Source organism: Aythya marila (assembly GCF_965140915.1).
Source record: "Aythya marila genome assembly, chromosome: 1".
Taxonomy (NCBI): domain Eukaryota; kingdom Metazoa; phylum Chordata; class Aves; order Anseriformes; family Anatidae; genus Aythya; species Aythya marila.
Window position 1 is genome coordinate 203387024 of NC_139042.1, and position 11154 is coordinate 203398177.

General features: G+C 43.0%; 1 protein-coding gene across 5 annotated transcripts in view; it reads left to right on the forward strand.

Annotated features, from left to right (window-relative positions):
- The window catches only part of SFMBT2 (Scm like with four mbt domains 2), a 180711-nt gene that overhangs the window by 96501 nt on the left and 73056 nt on the right, over positions 1-11154 (forward strand). For 3 of the 5 annotated variants that reach the window (XR_014319395.1, XR_014319396.1, XM_082783944.1), the window contains exons 17-20: positions 6097-6272; positions 7637-7809; positions 8734-8982; positions 9227-9355. Coding sequence is in view for 2 of the 5 variants with exons in the window: in XM_082783944.1 (XP_082640070.1) it covers positions 6097-6272; positions 7637-7809; positions 8734-8982; positions 9227-9355 (727 nt within the window). In the remaining 3 variants the exon portion in view is untranslated. Of the gene's footprint in view, positions 1-6096; positions 6273-7636; positions 7810-8733; positions 8983-9226; positions 9961-11154 lie in introns of all 5 variants that reach the window. The other 2 variants (XR_014319397.1, XM_082783945.1) reach the window with 2 other exon arrangements.

The window sequence follows — 11154 nt, forward strand, 5'->3', positions numbered from 1 at the left end:
GCTTTTGTCTTTTTCCTTGTCCTACATATTTAGCAGGGCAGCCAGGTGCTGGGATATATCTTTTATCTGTATTGCCTGCCAGATAAAAGTATGCCAAGGTTTTATATGCAGTGTTGGCCAGACAGTCACAGGCTGTGTGTTCCTGTATGATGGCTACCCTAGGAAGCAGCAAGCTCAGCTCTTCAGCAAGTCAAACAATTTTCATCTTTCAACTTTATCAAGCCACAGGATGGATCTTTACAGTCTCAGAGCTAGGACAGCAAGTCTTGGAGTGACTCGAAGCATAGAAATATATTCTCATTCAGTATGGTGTTGTCCTCTGGCTCCTTAGGAGATGGAGCTAATGGTGCTGGAGAGAACCACATGGCTGCAGCTGTCTGGTTTCTGGGGCTGGAGCATAGAGTGGTGCTGACGGGTCGTACCAGCTTGCCTGCAGCTACCTTGAGTACTTCTTGGTGGGTGACAAAGGGTAGATGTGCCCTATCTGACTACCCTAGGATTTTTTTTTTCCCTTCCTGGGTTTACTTGAGCTGTTTCATCTAGCCTACTGGGGTTTTAATTACATCTGCTTGTGCAGAAGCAGAAAAAGAAACATGCTTATGAAATCAGCTACCCTGAGACATGCAAACAGCACATGCCATGCTACATCAGGTATGACAGTCTGTTGTGCTCCGGAATCTTAAACAGAGACCTGTAACAAGCAAACGCCTGTCTACATCGAGTTCCAGCTATGCCAGCTCCCAGTGGCATCTTGCTGCTAATGATGACAGCTCCACAGCCAGCTGGAGCGCCAGCGCTGTAATGTGACATGTCGTGTCACCGCCTTCCTTCTGATGCGAGCTGACAACTCCTTAGATCTTGACAATGTTGTTGTTTGTTTGCAGTGATGGTTGTGGTAGGGTAGAGCAAAGGGGAGGGAGGAAGATGGTGAGAAGGTGGCGTGTTTTTTTTTTTTTTTTTTTTTTTTTTTCCCACTGGCCCAAATGCCAAATCATTCACTGCCATGAATGCATTAGCTCAGTCTTTGGGCAACCTGCGTTTAGTTTACACTGCTGTCAAGAGTGACCAGTGCAAAATCAATTACGCTAGCTTTGCAAAGAAGTTAAACAATTTAGATTGTCCAAAGAGATGTGTCTGCAGTGCGTGATGGCATTCACTTCCCAACAGCACTGCTGGCTCTCTGTGGAAATAGTCAAACCTGATTTATTGGTGATGATGAGTTAGAAATGTCAGGCCCAATCCCCTGAATTCCTATGAGGAATAGACAAAGCTGTGGGCATTCAGCCCTTCTGATTTTGATGCTTTAATTTCAGTGCCTACATCTAGATTTGGCTTCCCAATCTTACATACAAAGGCTTTCATTTCTAACAGCTATAAGTGGGGTTGATTGGACTTACCCATGTTTGCAGGACTTTGTGCATTAACAGTACCGTTACGTGCAGAGCATTATCTGGTGTCTTGTTGGAAGCCCGGTTAACCAAAATATGAAAGATGTGTAGTCCTGGACTGCTTGAAAAATGAAGTTCTGAGACCTGCAAATCCAGCAGCTGAATTCTAGGAATATTAACCCCAAATCACCGTCTTTTCACTGTGGCTGCTTTACAAGACTTTCTTTCATTTGCGATAGATTGTGTTGAGGTGTTTGATGTATTCTTTGGCTTGCTTTTTGCCTCAACAGCTGGCAAGGGTTGCTCTCAGGCCTTCCATGTCCCTAGCCCTGTTTGAGGAAGTGAAGCATTGCCCATGGTTGATGGAAGAGAACTTAGAGATGACATAAGCAAAGTGGATGTATGCAAGTGCATGCAAACAGATGGGATGCATCCAGCTCTGCTTGAGGGAACAAGCTAATGTCATTGCAAAGCCACTCTCTGTCATATTTGAAAGTTCACTTGATCAAGACAAACATCAGATGGCACCTCAAGAAGGACAAGGAGAATCCAAGTAACGACAGGCTGGTCAGCATAACCTCAGTCTCTGGAAAGGTTATTAGGCAAAGCCTCCTGAAGGCTATTTCCAAGAACATGCAGGACCAGAAGGTGGCTGGGAGGACTCAGCATTTGACTTACAAAGGACAAATTCTGCCTGATGTGATGAGATGACTGCTTTGGTGGCTGGGGGAAAACCAGTGGAAGTTATTTGTATTGACTTTAACAAGGCTTTCGTCACAGTCTCCCATAATATATTTAGAGTCAAGCTGTGGAGTGGTGCCAAGTCCAGGTGGCAAACAGTTATTAATGGCAGTCCTTGAATGTCAGTACAAATCTACAGCTCATGTGATGTGATTTATCTTCTGCAACAGCTCTGCCACCTATTTTTTGAGGCACTGCAAGAGTGAATTAGTGTAATTACCACTGTAAACTACCATGATTTTGTGGATTTTACCCAGATTAAGAGTATTTGCAAAATCCTTGGTATTCATGGTGGACTGAGTAGCTTTAAAGGTATGAAGGTTTTGATGAAAACTTTAGGGTTTTTAGGTGTTTTTGTTTGCTTGTTTGTTTGTTTTTTGGCACTTGCAAGGGCCCATACAGGCAGGGTTTGAATCAAACAGTGAAGTGGGTGTTTTGTACTGCTGGACTGGTAAATTGCTTCTGGTAAAGCCAATGCAGAGAGACTTTGGCTGTCTGCTGTGGGTGGCTGGTGTTTGCAGGAGGTGTTTGCAGGAGATTTCATATGTTTGGTGGACTTTGAGCTTGGAAAAGAAACTGGAAATTTCTTGCAAAAGAACGGATAGGAATTTTTGATCCTCGAAAAGAGGTGGAGACTTTTAGACACTGAGTTATTCAAAATAGTCTCAAAGGTTGTCAGAACTGTTAGCTATATCCTTGTGATAAAACCTTTGAAAATGAGGGTAATCTCAAAGCTCTTGCACTTTGATGTATCTTCATCACAATCCTTTTCACACCATTGCACAATGGACCCCAGCTGGAGCTCCTAGAAGACATTTTATTCTCATGAATGTCTGGTTCCAAAAGAAGAATGATACTGCCAGCAAAGTGCTATTAGCTCAATATTGTTGCTCATGAATCAGCAAAGATCCTGAGTATATTTTTTCCTGGAAGTTGTTTCAGCCAGAAGGGTTTCTCCACATTTTGGGATCTGAGGGCAGAAAGAAAGGGAGAGTAAAGTAAAATTACTTCGACTTGAGCTGAAAAATTATTTTTAAAGTAACAGTTATTTCCAAGCAAACTAAAAATATTAAGCTTGACACAGCTGTTTGCTGTCTCCAGTGCTGCCATGCTATGCATGCAGGTTACTTACTACTTAAAAGTGGTTAAGAAGATAGGAGTCCTTGTTTGAAAGCATCAATAGGAATATCAGTAGTAGGTAAGTTTTTGAATGATGCTAATGGAAAAGGTTTTTCTGATTATATCCAAAAGAGTTATTTCCACATGGCTGTCCTAGACAAGCTCAAATTACATTTGGTGGTGTTTGTGTTAGAAATCTGCAGTGTGAGAAATATGGAAAATATTAGTAGAATCTGGTTTATAGTTGAAAGAGGTGCTGCCAAGGCCAAAATCATGTAAAAAATAATACTGTGGCCAGTACTAACACCTTGGGTTGTTGAGACTCATTGGTGCAGTTGTGTTGATCTACATTTTGCCATCCAGTCTGTTAATTGCTATGTGTGTTGCATTCAGACCGAACTGTGAAATCAGTCAGTTGTTCCTTTTCATAATTTCATCTTTTTCTTTCACCAGGCACTTTACAATGTACAATGGGTCCTTTCTGGGTAGCCAAACACAATAGGAAGTACGCAGTTAGAAGAAGTCAGCCATCCTTGAATAATACCCATCAGGCAGCTTTCTTAGCTTGTAAGAAAGAAGATCAAGAGGCAATCTGATTACAATGCTTTTGCAGGGAAACAAAACCAGATGCAGTCTTTTCATCCTTGTGGTGAAAGTCAGAACAAGGACAAATAAATGTAAGTTAGATCCACACATACCCATAAATAAAACGAGGCATAGATTTATAGGTACAGGTTTTCCTGCTGCCAGGTTTCTTCCAGCATGAAGACCTTAAAGGGGAGTCTGGTGCTTTTCTGGAAGTGGTGCTTTAGTCCGAGCAAAGTTGTTGAGGTTCAGGTGAAGGTAGCACAATGAAATTCTTCAGCCTGTCACAGATTTACTGACCTAACGATCTAGGCCGTCATTAAACTTAATGGCTTCTGGAGAAGTAATAAGGGCAGGAGTCTTTTCAAACACATTGAAAAGAAATATAAAACATTTATAAGTAGATATATTTTAATGCCTGTAGAATTTGTTCTTTTCATATTAGGTTTTGCCAAACCCCTTTTAGCCAGCCAGCCTGCACAGCTATTTCATAGGGGAGCCGGAATAACAGTGCTGTCTGTCTAGAAGAAGCACTTTTTCCAGTTTATCTCATATGTCTGCCAAGGTCTGTCAGGGTGCACAAAGGGTTGGCTAATTAAATAAGGAGAGTGAATGGCTCCAGGACTGTCTCCATAACCTGGGGTAGTTTGGGGACACCAAATAGAGTGTCTGGGAGTCTGGTGCCTTGCAGAGCTGCTCCTATAGGTTCTGGAAGAGTTTTGGGTTGAGGTGATAGTTTGGATCAAGTCTTTTGTGACATGAGAATGGTCAGATTGGGATGTTCTCAGACCTGAGTTTCATTTGGGTATCCCCTCTATGGGACTTCACATACCATGAGATGAAACCCTCTTCCCATATCTCAGTGTTTCCAGAAAGAACTTTTGGGTGGTAGAGCAGCAAGAGTTGGTTTCTCAGTTGTTTTGTGAAATTCAGTAAAATCTTCAGAGGGAGGGAATTGAGTCTAGGTGCGTGCTGTGTATTTTAACTCTCCAGCCACGTCTCCTTTGTTTCTCTTCCTCTTCCATATCTGACTATCAGGAGCTGCCTCCCTGCTAGTGACCTATGGGTTGTAATGTACTCACAAATGCCTTGTCTCATTTTTCCTGATGACTTTATCTTCGTCTTTGCTTCCAATCCAGTAATCTCTCTTTCACTGTCTCACCCTCCCTTTCTTTTGTGTGTCACTTTTCTCTCCTCTAAAGCACATTTATAATGCCTTAGCACCAGGCGCTTGCATGATTGTCTCTTGTGTTGCATTCCTCAGGATGCGTAAAAGATGTTTTAAAAACCTTATCTCACTGTTTACAATAGCTTGGTGCTGCTGTTTAATAAATTATGAGGATAATTGGTTTTTCAGAGTTCACGTCTACAACGTATTACAGCAGGGATGTAACTGTATCTTTCTTTCACTTATCGCTCAGAAACACTTCATATAAAACACTGAAATAAATGTTTTAGTAGCACATGGTTAACAAATTTAAGACAAACCTTTCATTGAGGATTTCTGCTCTAAGCATTCCCTGTAGGAATCGCTGTTTTAAGGGCCTGTTCCTGGAACCCCGTTAAACCACTCCAGAGACTCCCGATGAGTTCCTTGGGCTTTGGACTGCCCAGTTCTCATAGCAGTGAAGTCATCTGGTCTCCATATGGCAGACAATCCAGTATTCACCCGAATACTTCTACAATGCAAGTGACCTTAGTTTGTGTGATCAAACGGTGGACATGTTGTGAGCTGGCACGTGATGTGGGAGCTGCCTCAACAAGGAAGGCAGTGGAGGAGACCAGAGGTGTAGTGAGGGCTTACAGAGCCCATTGCCAGTACAGGGTGGTGACCAGAAAGTTCTGCAAGGTGTGTAGGATTTTCATCACAGGTCAATATATAAGAAGAGACTACACCCCTCTCTCCAAAACTTTGTGTCAGCTCATGGTATTAGTGTATTATCCTTTATAATATCTGCACCAAGTCGGTTGGAAGCTTATTCTGTCTTCTGCTGTATGTCCAGGTATATCCAGTTTGTACTTGTATGCTTTTCTAGACCAAAACCATGCCACAGCTCAGCTTCCAGGATCGTTTCACCCTACCTTTCCTTCAAGTCTGCCTGAAATGGAGTCACTTAACCAAGCAGACCTTTTATTCCTGCCCTCCCAAGAGACACTCTCCCAAAAACCATTAAGGACTGTGTCCCCCTACAAGAGGGCAGCATCTGGTCTGTAGCATCAAAGCTTGATTGGTAACACGGGGTCATCTTGAACTCTTTTCTAGATACAGAGGGAAGACGTACAGGGCGACTGTTAAGATTGTGCGAACGTCGGATCAGGTGGCGGATTTCTGCAGAAGAGTCTGTGCAAAGTTGGAGTGCTGCCCCAATTTATTCAGCCCTGTGCTAGTGGCTGAAGTCTGCCCAGAGAACTGCTCCATTCATACTAAAACCAAGTACAGTGAGTATTGGCTGCAGGACTTGTTGCTAGCCAGGTATCAGAGCAGTGGGGTACTGTGTGTGAGCTAGAACATGAGTGAACATGAGTTGGGTAATGCATTAATAATGAGTAGGATTCATCTCATGTAGGTTGAGTAGTTATTTAATCCTGACCACTATGTGCTCCCTTAGTATTCTGTGCAGAGAAACAGGCATTGCCAGAAAACAGTCCATCTCACCCCATCCTAATATATCTCTTGGAAACTCACTGCTCCTTGGAAGTATTGACTTTTCTTTGTATGCAAAGTTAATTTAAGGAGCACATAAAAGGAGCCTGCAGTGGCCAGCTGAGATTTAAACTGCTGCATCATTGTTGTCAGTGTTACTGTTATTACTGGTTGGTGTTACTGATATAACTGGGTCTTAAACAGGTGAGGAAAGTGGAAGTGGGTCCTTCTATCACAGAAGTTGCAATGAACCAGTATGATTGATTTGAACTGATTTGCTTCTGTTCAGTGCCAGGGTTGAAGAAGAAGCAGGCTCGGAGAGATTCATATCACTGAGTATGGGTTTCTATAGAATTTTACACCTGATGGACTCCTAGCTCCCATTGGTAGTGAATGGAGAGCTGGAGGGATAGAGCTGGGGGATCTACATCTGTGCTTATCTTATCCTAGAGCTGATGTTTCTATTTGGCCAGATGAATGGTGCCCTAAATTCCATTGATCTTGTGAAAAGCTCGGTGCAGTTACAAACTTTGACGTGGGTGCCAAGTACCATTTTACATGTCCAAGGATACCCTGCTTGTCAGCCCCAGAGGATGATGTAGGGCATCTAAAAAAGGAGATGAACCAAGCCCCTGATGTAAAGCCAGGGGATTTTCACATCCTTAATTTCAGCTTGGGCCAAGAAATACTCAGAGTTAGAAAACAGAAACAAAACACATTCCTTTGTGCATTGAACCAACATACATAATTCAGGATAGCTGGCTCTCTCTACCCTCTGCTGAAACTATTAGCAGCTGAAAATGTGTCTAAGGCTGTTAACTCATGCAGAAGGGCATTAGATCAAGAATGAAACATGTTGGCTTACTTGCTTAAAATTGCTGCTCAGCTTAGTGGAAACTTTCTCTAAGTACATAGCGTGGGGTTAAATTCTGAACTCATCACCAATAAAAGTGCATACATAAAAGCTGTAACACTTTGTGCTGGACCACAATGACATCTTATGTATACACTGGATTTTTTTCCAAATCAAGGCATTTTAAAGTTCCTCATAAAAGTGCACCTAGAGTGTAATACCAAATCAGTAGCAAAAAGCAAGCTGAAGTTCCCTTCTTTTGGTGGTTTAAAGTTTTCAGTGAGAATTTTGCTTTAATTTCTCCAGCTTATTATTATGGGAAGAGGAAAAAAATCATTAAGCCGCCAATTGGGGAAAATAACAACATGAAAAGTGGTCATGTCAAGCCAGCCAGACGCAGAAAAAGGCGGAAATCCATCTTTGTGCAGAAGAAAAGGAGGTCATCAGCTGTTGATGTGAATGCTGCAGGCTCTGGAGAGGTACGCATTGCACTGGGATATATCAGCAAATTTCTCTCATTGCTCTCCCCCCACGCACTTTTGCATCTCATTTTTGAGGGACTTATCAGCAACCTCCCCCCACTTCTGTTTCCCATTTTGAATTCCTCTTTACCACTCTCTGCTTCTAAGACTGGACTGGTTGTACTGGGACATTTTGAAGATTTCTGCTATCAATTGCAGCTGCTTCATGCAACCCAAAAGAAAATTCATTTAGTTAAATTTCCTCCACCAATTTAGTTAAATTCCCTCCACTTCAGCTGGAGGAGAGCAACTTCTTATCCACTATCACTTGATTGCTTGCATCTTCATGACTTAGTCCTCATTTAGGTGTGGTTCAGCCTCATTTCCTTAAATTATACTGCTTCAAAGGAATTTAGATTGAAATAAACCCATTTTAAGATGAAATCAACCATTACCCAAGTTTTTTGGCCTTTCAACCAATATAACTAATTTGGTCTAAATTTTCTTTCACTTAAGACCTGTGCATAAGCCTTGGATGCATGATCAGAGCTCGGCTGTCAAAGTCATTTGGGCAACTTAGGTATATATAATATTCGAAATACACACTTCCCATCAGTTGGTGTATGTCTGCAAGCTCTGTCTGACAAAACTTCCAGGAATCTGCTGAACGTTTCATGCCAGATGAGTTATTACCATTGCCCTTTTGTTAGAAACATACAAAAAAAAAGAACTTGTTCACTGGGTATTTTTTACATTTTGTGACAAATCTAAATTGAGGGTTAATCTACGTAGCACTGTAATGAAAATGAGATAATTTGGTTAAAATAAATGTTGCTGTGGACTGCCATGGACATGGGTGTGCAGTTTGATGTGGTGCCTTTTGAGCTGCTGCTGTATTCGTGTCCGAGGCTTGCTACCATTTCTCTGATGGTCCTTGTGCAGGAGAGTGAAGATGACGAGCCAGATGCAATGGAGGATGAGACAGGGAGCGAGGAAACGAGCTCCGAGCTCCGTGATGACCAGACTGATACCTCCTCCGCTGAGGTGCCTTCCACCAGGCCCCGGCGAGCGGTTACCTTGCGGAGCAGCACCGAGTCGGACAGACCTCCTCCTACGGAGAGGGCTCGGCGGAGCCGCAAACCCCAGCCCCTCTCCTTCGGTGAGGCGGAGAAGTGCACGCAAGTCAAGGAAGTGAGTGTGCCTGCAAGCTCCCAAGTAATGACGTGTTTTCCTTAATGTTTTCCCTAATGTCTTCCCTAAAGACGAGATGATCTTGGGGGTCTTTTCTAACCTTAATGAATCTATGATTCTTTGATTCTATAAATTGACCTTCAGTGCCAAGCCTTTCTCATCTGAGGAGGGCATCTCCACTCAGCAGCAGCATGGTTTTCCACACCAGGTAGTTTTCTTTATGAGAGCTTTTGTTTTTTCTTAGGAAATTAAGCATGAAGAGGAAGAGAAGCTTGTCCTGGACAGTAATCCATTGGAGTGGACTGTGACTGATGTTGTGAGGTTTATTAAACTGACTGACTGTGCACCCCTTGCCAAAATATTTCAGGAGCAGGTAGAAGTCTTCATGTAACTCTTCTCTTTGTGACTGTGGTGTTTATTCACATTAAAAAAAAAAAAAAAAAAAAAAAAAAAGGCAGCACATATTGGGCCTGTGGCTTCCATGAAGAGTGTATGAGTAGGCTTCAGATCCCCTGAGACCAAGCTGTAGCAAAGTGTCTGATGAGGCATGGCTACCCTTGGAAATTCAAGTCAGAGCCTTGTCAGATACTCAGAGGGAACAGAAAGCCCCCAAACTGAGACCTTGGCAAAATCTAGAAGTTTGGTTCTTTCTTGTTTGTTGTTCTGTGGTCCATGCCAAGGTCAACAGCACAATCCCAGCACAGCACAGACACCTTAGAGTATCAACAGATAGTAGTTATTTGGTACATATACAGCTGTTTCTCTTGGCTACATGGTTGCTCCCTGTCTTAAAATATTGGCCAGGGAAGCAGAAAACTGACAATTGAACCCCAAATTAGCTGATTTTGGCACAAACCCCTAGGTGCTCCAAGTATGTAGGCACCAACTTCCCATCTACATCTTTTTGAAGATCTGGCAGTCAAGCAGGCCCTTGGGTGACCCAATTCCAGGAGATGCCAAACACCTCCCGTTAAGGAGGTAAGTTTACAGGAGTAGAAGCCAATGCCCTTCATCTCAAGTTAGTGTGAACATGTAAAATTTATATAGAAACAGCCATTCCTTGGCTAATGAGTAACAGCAACTGCTGAAAGTAAAGGGCAGCTCTAGGAAATCATATTTAGAAAGAAGCAAGTGCAGTTAATTAGTCCATAGCCAATGGCACCCAGTGGTATGGCCCACTGCATGTCGAACTATCTCTGATTTTTCACTGTGAATAGCTCTGTGCCAAAGTACAGCAGCTTTGGCTGGGGGAAACTGAAGTGTGAGTGTAGAGCAAGGCTGAAACACTCCTATAGCACAATGCTGTAGTCGTTGCACTGCAGCTTGCTCCAACCATTTGTTAATCAGCCTGGAATAACTCCAGGGCTTGAAAGCCAACCCTGTCCCTCCTGTGCAAGAGAATTTTATAGGAACTTTAATCAAACACAGATGACTGGAGCTTTGCCTTGTTATTTGCCATACCATCAAGCCATAGCATCAAGCTTCACCGTAGGAAGAACCTGAAAAACGGGACAGTCCTGATCAAAGCAGTGTTTAAGGTGTCCAAATCCTCCTTGTGTTTAACACTACCTAATAAGGGCTGTCCTGGGGAGTTTATGTTGCCTGGGAGTTACTGTGCTTTTTCTGCACTTACATTCTGATCCTCCGTAGGGGGTAAAAAACAGTTTTGTAGCCCACTGGTCTGCTTCTCAGTCCGTTAAAGAGTAAAGAGGACTTGAGCACGTAATTAAAAGGAGGATCATAAAGCCAACAGAAATCCCTCATAAAATGTCTTTCGTCTGGGGTGCTAGTTCAGAGAGTTTGGAGCATAAATACATCTGAGGGAAGGAGGTGACCTCTGGAGGACCCTTCACCACCCTGTGATTTTGTGATATCAGAGACTGCAAGAGCTCTTCTTGGTTGTTCAGCAGCTGATGAAGAACAAGGCAGATCTTGGGTGCACCAGGGGACACAACATGGACTAAGGCAGACATAAACCTGTGCTAAGCAAACTGTGTGCCAAAAAAGAGGAAAGAAAGGTCTGGCTTGATACTGGGACTGACTACAGTTCGTCCATTCAGCTCCCTGCTGTGTTTCCTGGTGTACTCTCTGCAGCCTTCTCCTTGCCTCAGTTGCTTAGCCATGGAATGGGACGTACCTGATCTCTGTGGTCCCCTCTTTAGAAGGTGATCC